Below are 19,485 nucleotides of genomic sequence, written 5' to 3'. Positions count from 1 at the left end.
AGATGTCCCGTCTCATTAAACATGAAATATATGATTAACATTATTTACGTTATTTGTATTCTGGAAGGATTCAATAAGATTATTTGTTATATCGTTTTGATTAAAAGAAAATTTTGTATTAATGACTTTTTAAATACACGTTATTTTTCTTGTAGAGCATGTGAGTATTAAATTTAAAAATATTACGTTAAACCGTTTTCGATAGGATATATTTTGGATTACTTTAGCTCTTGAAAACATTTGGACAACAAATATTTTATTTATCAGCAACATTATAATATTGTAATATAATATATATATATACATGACTTACTCGATAAAAATGGTACAATGACAGAAAAAAATGTACAAATTCCAAAACTTTTTTAAACATCAATTGCACAAATACAATAATGTGTAGTTGCCATTTTAATTATTATCATTTTTGTTTTTATTAATCATTGACTACTGCCCTTTGTTTTGGTTCGTTTTGTTGGTAAAGTACGAATAATAATACTGTAATAATAAAGTCGACACTCAAACAACCCAGGGCTGCGCTACTGAAGGAAAAAAGGAAAACATTAAAATGGAATGATACAGATAAAGATCGCGACATTTGCGCGATCCAAATAATCACCTAAATGTATCTATTTACACGATACAATATCATATCATGATAATAATTATTATTATTTATACCTTCTTTACTAATTATTAAAATTGCGAAGAAGAGCTTTTTTACTACGTACAAGGAAATAACAAAAAGAAAAAAAAAAGAATGGAACATGCGGAATCGTTAACTATGTAGTTACCCCCTTTGGAGAAGGTCACTTAGTCCTCCAAGTTCCTAAAGGTCTGTTGCATATCCTCATAAAGTTGGTCGAAATCGGATTTGATCTTGGCTTCGCCATCTTTCACTGGGTCTTTGAATTTCATGCTGCTGAGTTGATATAAGATGTTACCCATCGCGTCCCTAATGATGTTCCATGTGATTTTGTTGTCTGATTGTGCGGTACTTTCAACGGCATGTCGGGACATGTCGTAAAAGCCTATCATATTTCTTAGCATGCCCACTGTCTTGTAGAATGGACAGAAACGATCATAGGATGAGTAAGAGTTTTGTTGCAAGAAATCTTCCTTGAGCAGTTTAGCTACTTCCAGAGTGATCTTGTCGGTTTCAGCCAAAGACGCTTTACCGACCAATTGGACGATTTCGGATAAATCTTCTTCTTCCTGTAATATAAAAAAAGAATTCGCATAGTAAGGTACACAAAGCTTTTGAATTATAAAAAAATTTTTAGCAGTTATTAAAAGTTAAATTTTAGTACAAATTTATTTTAAAAGTACGATTATAAAAGTGTTAATTGCTTGCAAATAGTTTCTTATTTATTTATAATTTCGAAGTTTTAATTAAATTTTTATCCTAACTAATAGTATAAATGCGAATGTGAGATTGTTTGTTACGCTTTCACGCCTTAACTATTCAACCGATCATCATCAAATTTTGTAAACACATTGTCAAGAGTAAAGAAAAGGACATAGATACCTTTTATCCAGAAAAAAAAATTCTACTCCTGAGGAACAGAAAAAGTTTTACAACTTATTTCAAACGGTTAGAGATGTGACCATGAGAAAACCTGCGCGAATAAAATGAATACACACTAAGTCTGAGCAAGACGGAAATAGTTTTAATTTTGTCATGATGCATTTAGGGGTAAAGGGAAAGGGTATATCTTTAATCTTTTGAAATGAGTTGTATGTGGTCGTCCGCCATATCAATGCCTTTACTGTTCATATCATACGTGAATTGTTCAAAGTTGGATTGAAATTGCAGTAAATAACGTATATATTATGTGAAAATCAATAAAAAAAAAATAGGACTGTTACGTTACCTGTAAAATTTCCTTCACTTTTGTTCTAAGAGGGACGAATTCAGCAAAATTCTTGTCATAAAAGTCGTCCAAAGCACGGATGTATTTTGAGTAAGAGATAAGCCAGTTAATGGAGGGGAAATGCTTACGTTGAGCAAGCTTTTTGTCTAACCCCCAGAACACCTGTACAATACCTACAAACAATAAAAAAATGTGATCATTACTAACATTTTAACATTAAGGATTCGGTTGGAAAATATTCTGGAATTAGTTATTTTAAATTACATTAAATTTCAAAAGTATACCTAAAGTGGCGGAAGTGACAGGGTCGGAGAAATCACCGCCAGGTGGAGATACTGCACCAACAATCGATACGGATCCTTCACGGTCTGGATTACCAAGACACTTGACGCGACCGGCACGTTCGTAGAAGGAAGCCAGGCGAGCACCCAAATAGGCCGGATAACCGGAATCGGCAGGCATTTCAGCCAAACGACCTATTGTGATTAAACAGCGATTATACATAATGATTGGACATTGTGTATATTTACTATACATAATTCGATAAATTACTTTGTCTAAATGTTATTCATAATAGCTAGTAAGATTTGAATAAAGCAATGAACATATATTTAACGAATATAGTCAATCATCGCATCGCGTCTTATGGAGTTACAAAAGTGGGACATTACCTAGTAAAAATAGTAAAAAACCTAGGGCAAGCATATCCTACAATAGCTACATTATTTGATTAATTTTGCATCATAATTTATGTGGCAAAAATTTGAAGAAGTGTGTAATATCCATACCTTATTAATCTTATTTTGCAATAAAGTTTACCAATTTAATATTGTTTATGGAAATAATAGGTATTCAATGCAATTTAAAAAACACTATAAAAATGAGCACTTTTGCACACTCGTAGCTTTAGGATTCATGAAATTGAATTTTCATTTATTTCATAATTAAAATTTGTGTATCAAACAGTACAGAATTACTAGGTCCCCTATTTTTGAAGTTCTCAATAAATCCTTACATACCTGAAATTTCTCTTAAGGCTTCGGCCCAACGAGACGTAGAGTCAGCCATCATGGATACGTTGTAACCCATATCTCGGAAGTATTCAGAAAGTGTGATACCGGTGTAAATAGAAGCCTCTCGAGCAGCTACAGGCATGTTAGATGTGTTGGCCACCAATGCAGTACGCTTCATGATGGATTCCGTAGCCCCTTCTATTTCGACTGTCAATTCTGGGAAGTCTCGCAATACTTCAGACATTTCGTTACCTTAAATACAAATATTATAATTGTTTAATAATTTTCTTTAATATTTAATAAAAAAGAATGGAAACAGAATCTACTTCAGTTACCAATCATAAAAACTTAAAAACTCACCTCTTTCACCACATCCTACATAAATGATGACATCAGAATTGGAGTATTTAGACAGAGATTGAGAAATTACAGTTTTCCCACAACCAAAAGCTCCTGGGATGGCAGTGGTACCACCCTGTACACAACTGTAAGAATAATAAAATTTAATTATGTTTTAATCAATTCTATCAGTAGTTGTAAATTAAAAACAAAATACAGTTTTTAAATAGCACATAAAAAAGCAATGTAGCATTTATATGTGAATCTTTTAAGATAAAATGAATCAAATTATGTGAAAACAGGTTTACTTAAAATAAACTTACGGGAAAAGTGCGTCTAAAACACGTTGCCCAGTAAGCAAAGGATGGTTAGCAGGCAACTTTTCAGCGACTGGTCGAGGCTGACGTACCGGCCATACTTGCAACATGGTATATTTTGTACGCTCTCCGTCAAATTCAGTTTCTAAGATTACATCCTGTTTAACGTATCAAAATTAAAAAAAATTATAATCATTGCTTTTAAATTATTTGTACAGTTAAAATATAAATTATAATTATAATACACACATCAGTTAATACTATAAAAATGGTGTAAAAATATCATGCTCATACATATATGTAAAATAGAAGAGTTGCCCCAGACTCTTGAAAATCAGTAAATAAAAATACAATAAACTGAAAAATCGCATCACAATTTTATATTTATGGAAATGAACACGTAATATTTTTTTGTTGAGTGATCGCAAAATTAAAAAATTTATGTGCTCGCATTTTGTTAGTATTAAATATCAAAAATTACTTTCATTTTTAACGACAAATTTAAAACCAGACTTCGGAAAAAATGTGAATTATCTGACCAAACTAAATGTGTTAAATTAAAAAAACTCACGCAAAAAAGTAGCAAAGGGATAGATTATTAAATACTGTACTTCTTAAAAACCCAAGCAATTAATAAAAACCAAAATATATTCAAAACATTCTCAAAATCCATAACAAATAACAAAATTGCTATAATTTTGTAGTAAATTTTCTAACTTCCATTACTAAAACGGAAATTTAACTATTCTTAGACCTTACATATGAGATATAAGAAATATACTTTTCAAAATGTTAAATAATAAAGCCACAGAGATTTGAACCCTTCAAAATAAGCAACTAAAAACTGTGTCTAAAAATCAATTTTGTCTTCATTTATTTGCTTAGTTAGTAATAAAAAAATTATGAACATCAACAAACAACTTTCACTGTAAATAATTTTGGTATAAAACATAAGTTTAACTAAGACTTACGTCAACTGTATAATTTCCAGGAGATGCAATATATGTAACTGTTCCTTTTGACCGTGGTGGTAAAAGTAATTTATGTTTCACAAGAGTATTTTCATGTACAATACCATAAAGGTCACCCCCTGTCATATGAGAACCCAACTAAAACAATCAACAAATCCGTTAATAAATTTAATATGTAATCAATTTTATTTTGCAATGTACATACTTTGATGTTCAATGGATTAAATTCCCATGACGCCGTTCTTGAAAGGGCAGGAATATTTACACCCTTAGGGATGTAGATACTTTGGGTGAGTTCGTTAATATCTTTTAGAGGACGCTGAATACCATCAAAAATAGAACCCATAATACCTGGGCCTAATTCTACTGATAAGGGCTTGCCGGTTCTTAACACAGGGTCACCAACAGTGACACCTGAGGTTTCTTCATATACCTTTGGGAATAAAAAATAAAATAATTATAAGTTCCTGTCATATCAAATAAATAATAGATTAATAAACACCTCTATTTATTATAAATTTTGCAAGGGTTTTTTATTCTTTTATTAATTTTCCGGCAATATAGCAAACAAAGTTATATACCAAAAAAGTTTAATAAAATCGAATGTTACTGATCAATCTTATATAAGTATATTGTCAAAAATTACCTGTATAGTAGCCATATCACCTTCCAGACGAATAATTTCACCTACGAGTTCATAGTAACCGACTCTCACCAACTCGTACATAGCAGAACCACTCATCTTTTCGGCCGTGACGACTAAGGGATCAAATATTTTTTATGTTTTCAAAAAAATATTGTAAACTAAGTTTTACCTGGCCCAGACACGGCATGGACATATCCATAGGTGGTCTCTTTTTCAACATCTCCTACTTTTATTAGCTTTGACATTGTCTTTTTAACAATTGACTCTATCTACATTTAACAAACAAATATTAATAAGCATGTGATATAACTTACCCATCCACAATTCATTTTACCATTCTCATAGGATTTAACATAATTTACTCAGAAAAATCTTCTTAATGTCAAATTGATAACATTTTGTTTTTGTTTTTTTTTTTTTTAATTTCACTTAGTACTTATTAAGAAGCCTATTAAGATATTTAACGTAAACTATCAAGAGCGACAGCGGACTACGCCTACTGTTCTATCTTTTTTTTTTTTAATTATAATTAGTTCTTCAAATCGATAAATGTATACAATATTAAAAAAAAATAACGACATTATTAATAATTATATGATAGAACTACTAAAATTTAAGTAAATGGGTTGATCTTTCGCTAAGATTTGTACGTCACGAGACTGCATAAGTGCATTACTGTGTTGTTTTACTTAATTAAAGAAAAAATAATATAATTAATGATATAACGAAAGAAATTGGATCCAAAGTTTTAATTATATTACATATAAAGTTTTTATTACTTTTTAAATGGTACTTACTCCTTTTTACACACAAAATTTGGGCTGCACCAGGAAAGACTTGTACAACTAAGTCACAAGACAACAGTCAGCTGACATCAACTGCGCGATTCGTTATTCGTTGGTCAGTCATAGATAAAAGGCATAGATACATAGAAATGTGATGATGTGTGTACATAGTGGTCAAAACAAAAGCCGAACAACATATACTAAAAGAAACAATTTCAAAAATAATCTTAATTTATTAAAAAATATAATTTGTATTGATTTAAATAATTGCTTGAATTAGTTTAATAAAACAAAAATAATATAGAGAAAATCAGCTCTTCGTATGCAACCCATCTTCCACCATTGGTAGGTAACAAGTATTTCTGCTTACAATTAAATAAAAAAAAAAATTATTGCTATATAAAAACTATATACTTTGAGCATATTTTCTCAAATATATACTTATAGCCATATGTCTTTTTACTCTGAAGTTTATATACATTTATTAATTACAATTACTTTTTTTTTATTCTTGTATCTTGTATGAAAAACTGATTTAATAGTATGGTAATCGTTATTCTTCTAGTAAAAACAAAATTTTCATTAAAAACTCATGTGTAAACGAAAGAATTATTTCTACCTATATTAAATATGTGGCTAATTCTAAGAAATTTTTTCGCCATTAGAAAAATGCATGCATTTTTCAGCAAATTATCCCAAACTAATTAACAATTGTTGCATTTATGATTATTATGAATTAATAATTGTTACAAAATTAAGCGTTTTTCTTTCTTGACAATAGATAATCGAATTTAAATTTTAAAAAGTTTTTATTGTCCAAATTTGAGGAACACTGGGGTTACCTGTCTTTAAAAATAGGGCGTATGGTATGTTTTTATTCAATTTTGCATAATTAAATGTTAATTTGTGGAGTCACTTGTTGAAAAACTGATGAAATCCATTAAATCTAGTTTGATTGACTGATTGATTTAGGTGGGGAGGGACAGGGAGAGAGGTGCGTAGGGGGAGGTACATGAACTTCATCCCCATTGATAAGTGAGGGCGGGCTTGGAGGCAAAAAATGAAAATTTTTATAGCGAAGTTGCTGGAGAAAAATTATTCTCTCAACCAGAAGTTTAAAATCTGTTTAAAATATTAATATTAAATAATTTATAGCATTGAACAACTGTTGTTCTTTTCAGTTCACACCATCGAGTGTCTAACGTAGTTATGTATAAATTAAACAATACTTTATAAAAAAACTTTAAAAAACGTTTTATTTATACATAAAGGTACTTATATTTATGTAAAAGAAGTAAAACATACAAAAAAATCTTAAAGAACTAAACCTTGAAACTTATACGTAACTTAAAAATAAGCAAAACAAACTTTGGTTCAAGCTCCTTACATCATAACTACTACGTATGTAACAATGCAATAGGATTTAATAGACCCATTTCGGTTTATCTAAATATCTTTTTTATAACTTTAACCGTAAATATTTGTATGTAAACTGTAAATCATCGAAAACGCGTCAATCAACTAACAATCGCTAATTTTTTTTATCCAACAATGCCGCTACTTAAAATGATTATAAAACGTAAGTATCAGTAAGGCAAAAAGGTATGAATATATACATATATAGGTATGTAATATGTATGTATAGGTGCCGGGGTAACTTAACACTAGGTACTCGTAAAATAATAAATAAATAAGACTAGATAAAAAAAACAGAAGAAAAACCAAAGTTAATTTTACAAGGGAATGTACAGTAGTAATTTTTTTTCTTAATAAGAATTAATATTAAATCACAGATGAAATAACTTACTACTAAACGTGTCTTATATACCTCCTATAATAATTAATGCCTTGTGTCAAGTGTACCAGTCATGGGTCGACATTTGGGATGCAGTCATACATGTAACATTGTTTTTTCAAGTCAATTTAACAATTTACATGTGACTTATCTAAGAAAGAAACCAAAACTTTCTCTTGTCGAGTTAAAATGTAAACACTATATATATATTTTGTTATGAAGGTAGTTAATTCAGATGTTAAATATTGTTTTTTATTTTTACATTTAATTAAGCGATTCTTAGAATAAGCAAAACGTTGCACTTTTCGTAAACAACTTTTGCTTATGAAAAACATTTTTTTTGCTTTTGTTTTTAACATTGGTATAAAGGTAATGGTTAAACCAACTTTAATTTGGTCGTACCATGAGAAGTGGCAGGAACTGGTGTATGTAAGCTTGTTCATTACCGAAATAATTAATCATTAACTTGAGATGTACACTTTTTATAATTTGTACAATCAGAAAATTTAAATTAACTTGTTATCTATTTATTAAAAAATTTTTTTGTGGCATGTATACTAAGGCTGCTCGCACACTCCACTACTAATTGTCGCCACCAGATGCTGTTGTAAGACATTGGTGGTTGCCACTTTTAATTAAAAATTCAAAACGAAAATTCAAAATATCAATACCGATCAGTAACACTCCTGTAGATCGCATTTTTTATTTAACAGGGAACATATGGATAGACCAGCGGAACTGCTCGTCAGACAATAAGATCAAGTTAGAGGGAATAGCTAAAGTCAGTTATGACCTATGGAATATTACCAGAGATGTGATTTATTTGAAATACTTTCATTTAAAATGAAAATACAAAATTAAAATTACCTATTTTTATTTTGCATTCAAATACTTTTTTGAGAAAAGCATTTTTTTGTCATGTTAGCGCGGAAAGCTCGTTTTGCGTGCTATTAAATAGGGAAGAAATGGCCTCTTTTCAGCCGTGTTTTAGTCGGGAGGCAATGAAATTCGTCTTTTGAGCGCATGCGCTGAAGTTTATGGGCATGCGCAGAAATCAGTTGTTCAGTGACAGTGTCTTTCTAACCTCTAAATCATTTACTCTTATTTCGCCAACTATCAATTTAATAACGAGCTTTCCGCACAAACATGACAAAAAATTGTATACGTACCTCGGGAAGAAACAGGGTTGTCTCAGACTGCATGTTTGCCACCCTCGCCTTAGGATCGGGTGGCAATTCATATGCAGTCTGAAATAACCCTGTTTCTTCCCTCGATACATAATGTAGATACTATTCTTTTATTTTCTATTTGTAAAATGCAAAATAAATTTTTAACGTGCTAGTATTACCGATCAAACATTATACAAAATGATGAATGAAAGTTGCTCACATTGGTCATTGAAGGTAATAGAAGCTTAGAAAATTAACTGAAAAGAGCCTAAAAAAATCTAAATTCCTTGGAAATGGATAATCTAAAATATTCGGTCGATATTGTTTTCCGGGTTTAATGTCATGTCCATGGAATTTTGAAGTTCCAAATTGATATCAGTACCTGCCAAATTACCATTTATCGTACCTTTACCAAAGAACTACGAAATTCTATGAATTACGACAAAACAGCCCGCAAATAAATATCGAATTGATATATATCAACTGATCGTCAGACAACAAGATCAAGTTAGAGGTAATAGTTGTGACATGATTTTGAGCTTTCGGTGGTCGAGTGTGTGAGCACCCTTAATATAATTAGGAAATACTCTATATCGATAGTATAAATATGAACTTTTTGTTTTTCAGTCCGTAAATTCTTATAACAGACCCATTTCGGTATTTTTTTTTTCGCAAGGCACTTTAAAGTGCTCTACATGAGATCATATATGTATCTCTACACTTATATTAGGTATTTATATTATTTATTCCGTAAAGTATATTTATTCGTATGGCATTTTAATTCGAACATTAATGGCGCGTTCGTGGTAAAACTATTACTATTCTATTTTTATACGATCGCATTCAGGGGGGGTTCCCTTGTGATAATGATGTAAATTTCTGATAATTCGATCAGATGTTGTTTATACAAGAACAAAAATTGGTTTTCTTAATCGGAATAAATTTTTTCACATCTTCTGGTTTATTTTTAGTAAAAAGATTTTGAGTAATTTCAACGTAAAAAGATTTTTCCATTTTTTGATAATTAATTTAAGCGAATTTTTTAAAATTTAATATACCAGTTAAAAAGAAGACTTTTAGTGAAGAAAATAAGCATATTTTAAATTTTTAAAACCATGGAAAAAACTGTAATTATATTTTTAAAAAATTATAATTCGAAAATTATTACTATTTTGACAATTCTTCTATTTCGTTTTTTTATAAATAAATTAATCCATTTAATAAATGGTGACTTACGGGCTCTTTAAGTATTAGGTAACGAAATTTAGTGGGAGGGAGATCGTGTAAAACGTCAAGGTGCGCTAAAGGGGGGAGAGGGTTAAATAACGTGTCCCGTGGCATTGTTTTTTATAAAATGAAGAAAAATAATAAAAATCTTTTACTTTATTTATTGTATTTACTTTTAGGCATTTTGCGCGACGTAATTGGCAGTTTTAGATGAAAAAGGTTACTTGGGTGTTATATACGAAACGCTTACGCGAAATGTTTTTCCACAAATGCGCCAATACCGCCCGGACTAATTAATACTTTTAGTAAGGTTTGAGATCATTATTTACACTAAATGTAAACGACGCTTTTGAACTTAACTATAATAACTATAAAAGCATGCATTGTTTCTCGTGATAAATCTTACACCCATTTTCATTTGTTTGAGTGCAAGTTCGTTTAATACAATGCAAACTTCGACTACACACACTCAGTAAATAATATTGTACAGATTATTATATGTATGTACATTCACCGGTGATCACGAATCTTATCGACACAACGTTGGTGGCAAAAAGTGTTATTTTTTATAAAATCAAATATATCGACTATTCAACAAAAACACCAAACGCAAACGATAAACATGGAAATCTAGTGACTTTATTAAGGATGCTAAGCGAAAACAAACGTACGTTAAACCACAGAGATATAGATATAAAAGAACGGGGCACGCCACCCAGATGAGTATGCAGTGTTAGCTAAAGAAAGAGTAAATGAAAAAGGTCCCCTATCCCTGTCTTTCACAAACAGTTGCCATAGAGATTCAACAAAGATGCAATGACCCGAGTCAGTCACTTTTTTTTTCTAAATCTCCAATGCCATTACTTATATCTCTGTGTTATAAACATCCGAAATATTAGATGCGTTATTGTTTCAAAGTCGTTGTTTTAACTACCGATTTAATAAGAATTGAGTTTGTATACGTATAGTAATACATTTGGTAAGTTTGGTAACTGAAGTAACGCCTACTCCTTTTTTTTTATTTGAAGCTAAAGCTTAGCAGCCTATAACAATTTCACTAGAAGATATTTAAAATAAAATATAAGATCAACTAAAAATATGACAAGAAAAACAAAAAACAAACTTATCTTTGGAGAAAAACATGAAAAATAGAGGTTCGGTTTTGGAAACGTGTTAAAAATAAACATTTTCAACTTCGGTGGGTGTTTCAGGTTGTTTGTAGTTCGGACTTTCGAATCCGTTATTTGAAACACCTTTAGCGGTGTCGTTTGGGTTTGGTTTGGGTTTTTGTGGAACGACTTTTTCAACAATCTGATCTACGAAACGAACTAAAAGCTCTAGGGAAATTGGATCTAAATTAAGTATGTAACATACGTCTCTTGTGGCTTGATTATCGGATGATAATTTCAAACCACGAATTGCTGAACAAATGCAGGCTGCTGCGATCAGCGACGGCGGTGTTTGAACTAATGAGGGCTCTGAAACAAAAGAAAAAATGTAGAATAAAAAAAAGGAATGAAACATGAAAAAGGAATTTTTAAGGCCCTATATCATTGATCAGTTTATAAAAAATACCTATTTTTATCTTGCATTTAAATACTTTTTTGAGAAAAGCATTTTGTATTTTATTTAAAATACTTTTCTATTTGTAAAATGCAAAATAAATTTTTGCCGTATCAGCTAGTATCAGCGATCAAATATTATATAAAATGATCAATGAAAGTTGCTCACATTGACTTTTAAAAGTAATAGAAGCTTAAAAATTTAGCTGAAGAGAGCCCAAAGAATTATCAACTCCTTGGAAATGGATAATCTAAAATATTGGATCGATATTGTTTTCCGGGTTCAATGTCAAGGTCCATGGAATTTTGAAGTTCCAAATTGATATCAGCACCTGCCAAATTACCACTTATCGTGCCTTTACCAAGGAACTAGGAAATTCTATGAATTACGACAAAACAGCCCGCAAAATAATATCGAATTGAAATACACCAGCTGTGTAAAACTGAAAACTACAAGATATTGTGGTGTGCTAATAAATGATTATAATCCAAAATTCTTAGAAAACGATTCGAAATACTTCACTTATTAGATGGACCCAAAGCTAAGGAAACTATGGATTCATTTTCTTTATCTTATTATAATGTGTAAAAGATCGGAAACAAAATGGGGTTGTAAATATTTTTATATAAAATGATTGATGTTGATTTTACATCAATAAAATTATTTGGAACCCTATTTTGGCTCTGATCTTTTACGGTAAACAAACTATTTTGACATCAGTGTTTTTTTCCAATTAAAACAGATGATAAAGGCAAATAAGGAAACATATAGAAGATTTATTTGTTGCTAAACTGAATAAACTGTAACATAAAGATAGAAAAACTATATCTCAACCACTTCAAACAGAAAAATATAAATCATACTTCCCAGCTGGTGGTATAGTGCAAACACCACTATTACNTTGTTGTTGAACTGAAGAAACTATAACATAAAGGTAGAAAAACTATATCTCAATCATTTCCAACAGAATAATATAAATCATACTCAGTCTTTGTAGCTGATGATATAGTGCAAATACCACCATTAGTTTAGAAAAACTCCAATATTTAAAATGCCTGAAAGGTTTCCTTAAAACATATTTTATATTTAAGAGATGTAAAAAATTAAATAGGTACTACAAAATAGTATTTATTTGTAAAAAGTATTTTGAAAATACGTATTTTGCATTTAGCATTTAAAATACAAAAGGGAAATGTATTTTGTATTTTACATTTGAAATAACAAATCAAATACGTATTTGCATTTTGTATTTAAATACATTTAAAAAACCATTTTACACATCTCTACCACCCCAGCATTTGCCTAAGTGATCCAAGGAAACCACAGAAAAATTTGTACCAGTGCAGATGCACACTCGGAATTGAACCGGTGTTCTCCCGAATGCTGAGCAATGGTCTACAATCTAAATCTTTAGGTCATGCCGCTGGGTACCACTTAGCTCTCATTCGCTAATTTATCCCATATAGGAACTGCCAGAGTTGACGATACGGTGAACTTTGACCCAACATTAGGTTGCCGTTTAGTCAAAGTTGGACCAAGTTAGGCATACAATTGATTTACCAAGAATGGGTAGTTTTCTCTATCCCAGACCTGGACCAAAGTTGGTTATACAGTGGATTTCATGTATTACGACCCTGATTATAGCGACCATTATGCCATAGCGACGTCATATGTAAGTCCCTTGATTTTAAAGCACACTTTAATACAAAATTCATGTGGCTATAGCGACTTCGGATGTAACGCCGAGTTCGGGTGTAACGACTGTTTTTAATGAATCATTTGTAACAAATCCCTAGTAATCCCATGCAGATATAGCGACCGGAGTCGCTGGCTAAAGACACAAAGAGCTTTCTTATCTTTTGTTTACATTCACACAGATAGTCAACAAATGTGGTGACCTTTACGTTGTCTCTGAGTAGCAACTGTGTTTACTAAACTTTTGAATAAGTGTGACTTCCAGATGTACATTTACTGTTAAAAAAAGGCGAAAATTGTTTCAAAATTGAAAAACAGTGTGTGTCTGTATCTTCTTTAACTTTGCCTATGTAACGACTTCTGGATATGACGACGAAATTACAGTGGTCCCTACGCTGACGATATACCCGAAATCCACTGTATTACCTTTGGCTGATTAATCTTGGGTCAGGGACTTATTTTCTGTAGAATTCAATGGAAAGCCCGTCAGAACTAGGACACCAACCATTAATCGTAGTGGTTTTGCCGGGTACCCAGTCATCTAGTGCATCTCTAATTTATATTGTAGCGACCACGAGCGTGATTGTGTGCGATCGGGCATACGTGTGTGTGAGCGGCTTATCGATTCGCCGACTAGCCGCGGGCGCTTTTCTTCATGTGCGCCGTATCTGTACGTGTGTGTTGTACCTGCGTTCCGCGAAAGAAATTAATTAAATCAAAGAAAACGAGACTTCTCTGGACGGCTGGAGAATGTTCTCGAAAGGAGGCAAGGGAGTATAAAAAGGAAGAGACGATCGCCGAAGAAAAAGTAGAAATAAATTGACCGTTGCAGAAGTGAAATAAATAGAACAGTGAATAGTAACAGTAGTGTAAATAAATATAGTAATTACCTAAGTTTAGTAATAATTTAATAGTGTTTTTAAGTTTAATAGTAATTAGTGTAAATAAATAGTTTTTGTCGTTGTGAGTCTTAAAATTTAATTTGTTAAACCCACGAACATTACAATATGACTACTAGCTTAAGTAATTAGGTCGAAATTGATAAACGCCTAAGGAAGTCGACACATCCAATACACTATCTGAATTTGTTTATTATTCTTAACGCAAAAACTTCAAGATGAGATTTTGATTTTGAGTGATGCCTTGTTCGGTTAGTTTAGTTTTCGTAACACCATTCCCACCGTTGAATTAATCCGTTGACACCCCAACCCTTTCTATTTTCTATGAGAACTAAGACCGTCGTCCCGTACCGGGATGAACTATTTTACCACCTTGAACGTTGTCGTTACAGAAGGTGAAAAAAAGTTGCCAAACTGGTCCCATATAAAAAAATATCTTTTTGTGTAAAACGTGTTAAAGTACGTTATGTTATTGAATAAGCAAGAACAAGGTTCTGAATTCGTAGGTTGAAGGTTAATAACGAAATTTTTAGGAAATGTTACTGGTTCATACACTCACAAACATTGGATATAATAGATAGTAAAAACAGTAAAATATCCAAAATTTCACTTTATTGAATATTTATAAATATGCTAAGTGATTACTTGTTACTTACGATCTAATAGACAAATCAAAATTATAACCAGAAGTAGGTACCTACATTTCAATTAATTATTACTAAAAAATATGTGCACTATACATATAGGGTATCTACTTAAATAGAATCAACAAGTTACCTTATTTTCTTAAACTCAATTAAAATCAAAATTTCATAAATCATTTATAATATTCACATTATTTTCCTAAAATATGAAAATGCTTGTTAATTTTTCTAGCCAATTTTTTGGCAATTCTGGACTTCCAAGTCGATTGACATCCTTGCTCTATGTTGATCAGTCAAATCGTAAGAAAAATCATTGTATATAGACAAAAAGATAGACAGGAAGAACTTCGCATTATTAAAAATTTCGTAAACAAAACAAAAAATTGAAACCCTTATTATAATGTAATAACGACATAACATTTTGCAGGTCTATAAAATTTCAGATTTGGATGAAAAAAAAGTCGCTAGTAAGGGAGTCAGATAACTCGTGACACTAGAGATACAAAACAAAGAATAGCGAATTCGAAAAAGATAATCTTTTATTAAAACTAAGATTGGAGCACGGAATTGTATGGGTGCGAAATGTGGAAAATCGGCGGGGAGGAACAGAAAATGTGATAAGATTTTGAAATGTGGTGTTATATGATGTTGAAAATGAGGAGGTATTTGAGAAAGTAGGAGAACAGAATGCTCTATGAAGAGGTAAACATATTATAAGCAGAAATAGGAGTTAAAAAGGGCAAGGTTAGACCCATCTTGCCTAAAGATAGAAAAGAGTAGATTTACGTGTCCATTCAGTCTTCAGATAATAAAAATTTTCGTGTGCCTCATTGTGCAGTAAAGTATCAGACAAGTTTTTAAAATGAAGTTAAGATAATAATGCATCTCTTCCTTCAATTATTTAATAACGAGTTCAAAGAATTTGAGGAAGAACGTTCAACTAAAATTATTACGATGAGTTAAGACAACGAGTAAAATGTCTTTTATAAAATATTATACTGCAGAAAAAAGCCATTACTTTTGGAAAGCAAACATTTTTTCATTATAATAAATTCTGAAATATTTCGACTATTATAGAAAGTTTTATCAATTTTCTAGTTGTTGTACTGACATCTGTACTGTTAGTTCATCCTTCATCGAAAAGAAGGTAGAAAGAAGTTAGGTGCTTTCTGGCCCTTTAAAGCTTTAAACCACCCCCGCCTGCTTCTCGTCCCCAGGTATACGGTTGTTTGTTTTAAAGTTTTTTAGAACTGGCGCGTACGAGTTTTTTCTATCATGTGGTTTTTTAGCCGCTCCGGCTAGATGATCTTTGATTTAAATGAAATGAACACACTAGAGGTGAAATAATATTTCCGCGCTACGTGATATCAGTATCACATATTATATGCCGAAATTGGAATCCATGAAAGTCCATCGAAATTGCTAACATTACAACCTTCTTGATCCGTTTTTTGAAAATATAGCAAGAAGAAAATGTCGATTCAGTCATTGCTTATTATACAGGAACAATTTCACAAACTGTGTGATCTACATAAATATCCCAATATTTTTTTTGGGTATTTTAGAGTTTCACTTCCATGATTAACCTTTCACTGTCGAAATAATAATAACGAACTATTTCCGGTCCGCTATTCTACAGTACTGGACCTAAGGGATTAGGCAATGTTGGGTGCAACTGTTAAAAGTTATTTACGGCGCCAGAGGTTTATGGTTAGGTTTTGATGGGAGACATCTGACGGTAAACGACAGGTCATAATCCGTGGACCCGCCCATGTCCGATATTCGATTGTCACATCGACCACGCTGTACCTTTCTCTAAGTGAACCGCATACATTGAAGCGGAAAATTACCGCTGCAGCTATGCGGTAAAAAAATCTCTAGTGTGCGCGCCAGCCCTTAAAGATAGCGGTCCAGCACAACGGCACACGGTCGGCAGCTGTGGGTGATTTAAATCCTGCACAAATCCAAGACAAGATGCAAGGTGCATCATTTTATAATGAAAAATACCTGTGCTCCGTATATCTACTCCGTTCACCACCTGCTTAAGGTCTGATTAATTTCGATAATCATGTACAATTGACTACATATTATCATGAGGGTACAAGGTACATCTTGATACAGAAATATTATGCCCAGACCAGTTTTATATATATATTTAGTCCATTTTTGACACATACATTCCCGCGATATAGCTAGTCTCAGTCCGGTAGCTGAATCTGGGCAGGATTTGAGGACTACGGTCGTTAAACCCGGAAAATAATTTTTAAATGTTAGAAGGTATATGTTGCTATATAAAAACAATTAAATATTTTTAATTATGCATGTATTTATTAATAAAACAATACCTAATAGGTCCACCGATGCAACTACAGGGTACATTTTGGTTTATTTTACTTTTACTTTCCCTTTATTCCTTACTAGACCCCTTATCTCCAATAAAGATTATCGCGAAACTCTTATTTAATATCAAGCTATTAAAGTTTTCATGCGAATTTTTTTGCCACTGTTTCTACTTCTGCCTCATCGTAAAGTAAGTAACAGCCAGGATTTGATGCTATGCAGTGCAGTTCTACCTCCGGGGCCTAAATCGCGAAAATCAGCTAGTGAAATAAAATAAAAAGCTAAAAAAATGATAAATGGTAGACAAACGCAAGAGGCCTTCCTCGCTTGATTTTTGAGATTTCGAAGTTATGGTATAATACGCATACTCAAGTAAAACTACATTTTCCTTAGCATTTAACAAAAACAATACACTCATTATAAATATTATTATTATCTATGTAGTTTTATTTTTACTTAATCTCTTGTATTGTACAACAAATTTAATGTTATCTTGGCTTCGAGAGTCTTATGGTCTTTTACCTGTTTCTGTAACGTTTTTACTTCTTAAACGGATACTATTAGATTGATGTAACCTGATAGATAAGTACATATGGAAAAAATTAATAATTTCAGCCTAATCCATCTTACTATATTTTGAAAAAGTCCCGTATGAGGCGAAACGTCGGTTGAGTTTTTTTAAGAATAAACTTTATGCAATACTTGTACTCAATATACAGAAATAGGTGATAGAGTACTATAAAACATGAAAATTAAGTAAATGTTTGCGTATTCAAAAGTTCATCATTTTTGAGAAAGACATAATTGAAAGCACAGGTAGATTAAATTCCGGCCCTGTTAAAGAAATACGGCCCGCAACGCTGCACTTAATCAGCTGGTGATTACCAGCATCAGCGTAGTATTTGTTTTGTATTATTTGTCAATGTATTGTTTAATTGTTACATTAGATTATGTGTAATTCACTGTGTTTATGTAAACAGCCAACTTCTAGTAGCGGTTTATCTTTATTGCCAATTCACGCACAGAACCAGCTTCAGATTGTAAATTATTTTGCCTTTAAGCGCACTGCGATTGAGGTCTAGGTTACACCCTCCAAAGCTCGACACATACTTCTGTTACACCCTGTAAAATTGGGCCTTCAGGGGATTTTTATTTAATTTATAAAATTTATAACTTAATTTTTGTGCTAAATGAATCGTTGTTGTTTAAAAGTTGGCTGTAAAAGACAAAAGTCGATGGCTATTATTAGAAAGCGATGACGCTTTATTCAAAAGCCTAATTCAATTAGTCGATACGCTCTTTGACTTCACAAGGAATTCATTATTTGAACAATTTCAACCGTTTCCTTCGATGATGGTTTTAAAAGCACCACGTTTTCGTTTCTCTTTTACATAATATCATCGCATCAGGCACGTGTCATATGTTCTTTAAACAACAAGACACAGCTCTTTACATGTATCATACACGCATGACGAAAAAGAAAACGTGGCCCACTTGACGCACTTATTTAACTCAAACGTAGCCGACACGGTCGTTGCATCTGATTCGTGGTTTAACAATTGAACATCATCAATTCAATTGTTACCGGTAGCACCATCTGCCGGCATTTCTTTAGGCAACGTCTTGCCGATCTGTCGCAAAGAATCATTCAGCCATGACCTCGCGTGCGAGAGGGCTTACTACATGTGGAAAGTCCCGGACGATGCGACGCGAGGCGCTTCCTTCCTGACCGCTCGTTGATGTCTCCAGAGATATTTTCCTACTTTACTCACCGTAAAAGTTATCTGATGGTGCCCGTTCAAGACGTGTGCTCCATAATGACTGTCGCCTGCTAGATCGTCTTATCAATAATAAGGGGAAATGTAATTAGCGAAGACAAAAGGGGGTTGTAACAGGAAATAACAAATATACAGTGACTTCCTTCTTATAAAATATTTCCCGGAATTAAGATATTACACTAATAAGTAATATTAAAAAAGAAAAATGCATCTTGTATTAATTAGTTAAAAGTACGTACGAAAGAAATTAAAACGCTTCTGAGAGGAAATTCCATATTGAAATATCGGGTTGTTCGGAAAGTCATTTCGTTTTTTCCCGACAGAGGATTTAATTGTATTCTTTTGCACCCAACTTCACATTTAAGCCGTATAATTTTTATATGCTTTGAGAGCTCATATAGCAAGGCTTGTGTGTGAAAAATTCCAATTAATT

General features: G+C 32.1%; 2 protein-coding genes across 3 annotated transcripts in view; both read right to left on the bottom strand.

The window, feature by feature from the left end:
• Nucleotides 1-243: 243 nt before the first annotated feature.
• On the bottom strand, nt 244-6,015 carry LOC108738043 (V-type proton ATPase catalytic subunit A). Of its 2 annotated transcripts, XM_018471260.2 has the most exons (11): nt 5,955-6,015; nt 5,327-5,426; nt 5,158-5,270; nt 4,717-4,944; nt 4,512-4,649; nt 3,547-3,698; nt 3,245-3,369; nt 2,891-3,136; nt 2,156-2,347; nt 1,872-2,044; nt 811-1,212 (listed from the first exon to the last, which is right to left on the bottom strand). In XM_018471260.2, the coding sequence occupies exons 2-11, from the start codon at nt 5,400-5,402 to the stop codon at nt 811-813; spliced, it is 1,845 nt and encodes a 614-aa protein (XP_018326762.1). In that variant the 5' UTR covers nt 5,403-5,426; nt 5,955-6,015. The 2 variants fall into 2 exon arrangements, with proteins under 2 accessions (XP_018326761.1, XP_018326762.1); XM_018471259.1 differs by lacking the exon at nt 5,955-6,015 and having other exon boundaries at nt 244-1,212.
• Nucleotides 6,016-10,053: 4,038 nt separating this feature from the next.
• LOC108738019 (G1/S-specific cyclin-D2-like) overlaps nt 10,054-19,485 on the bottom strand; it is a 98,827-nt gene continuing 89,395 nt past the window's right edge. Inside the window, exon 4 of the mRNA XM_018471228.2 lies at nt 10,054-11,611. Within this exon, the coding sequence (XP_018326730.1) occupies nt 11,307-11,611 (305 nt within the window). The 3' untranslated portion in view covers nt 10,054-11,306. The remainder of the gene's footprint in view (nt 11,612-19,485) is intronic.

Source organism: Agrilus planipennis, unplaced genomic scaffold (assembly GCF_000699045.2).
Source record: "Agrilus planipennis isolate EAB-ADULT unplaced genomic scaffold, Apla_2.0 scaffold189, whole genome shotgun sequence".
Taxonomy (NCBI): domain Eukaryota; kingdom Metazoa; phylum Arthropoda; class Insecta; order Coleoptera; family Buprestidae; genus Agrilus; species Agrilus planipennis.
Note: the sequence above shows the minus strand (reverse complement) of the source record. Positions and strands in the feature narration are given on the sequence as shown.

Bases quoted from the DNA above. Each gene is read 5' to 3' on its own strand.
- LOC108738043 (XM_018471260.2), bottom strand. From the start codon at position 5,402: ATGTCAAAGCTAATAAAAGTAGGAGATGTTGAAAAAGAGACCACCTAT. The intron at 5,271-5,326 runs GTAAAACTTAGT...TTGATCCCTTAG, and splicing joins CCATGCCGTGTCTGGGCCAG to TCGTCACGGCCGAAAAGATG. The intron at 3,137-3,244 runs GTGAGTTTTTAA...TTTGTATTTAAG, and splicing joins TGTAGGATGTGGTGAAAGAG to GTAACGAAATGTCTGAAGTA.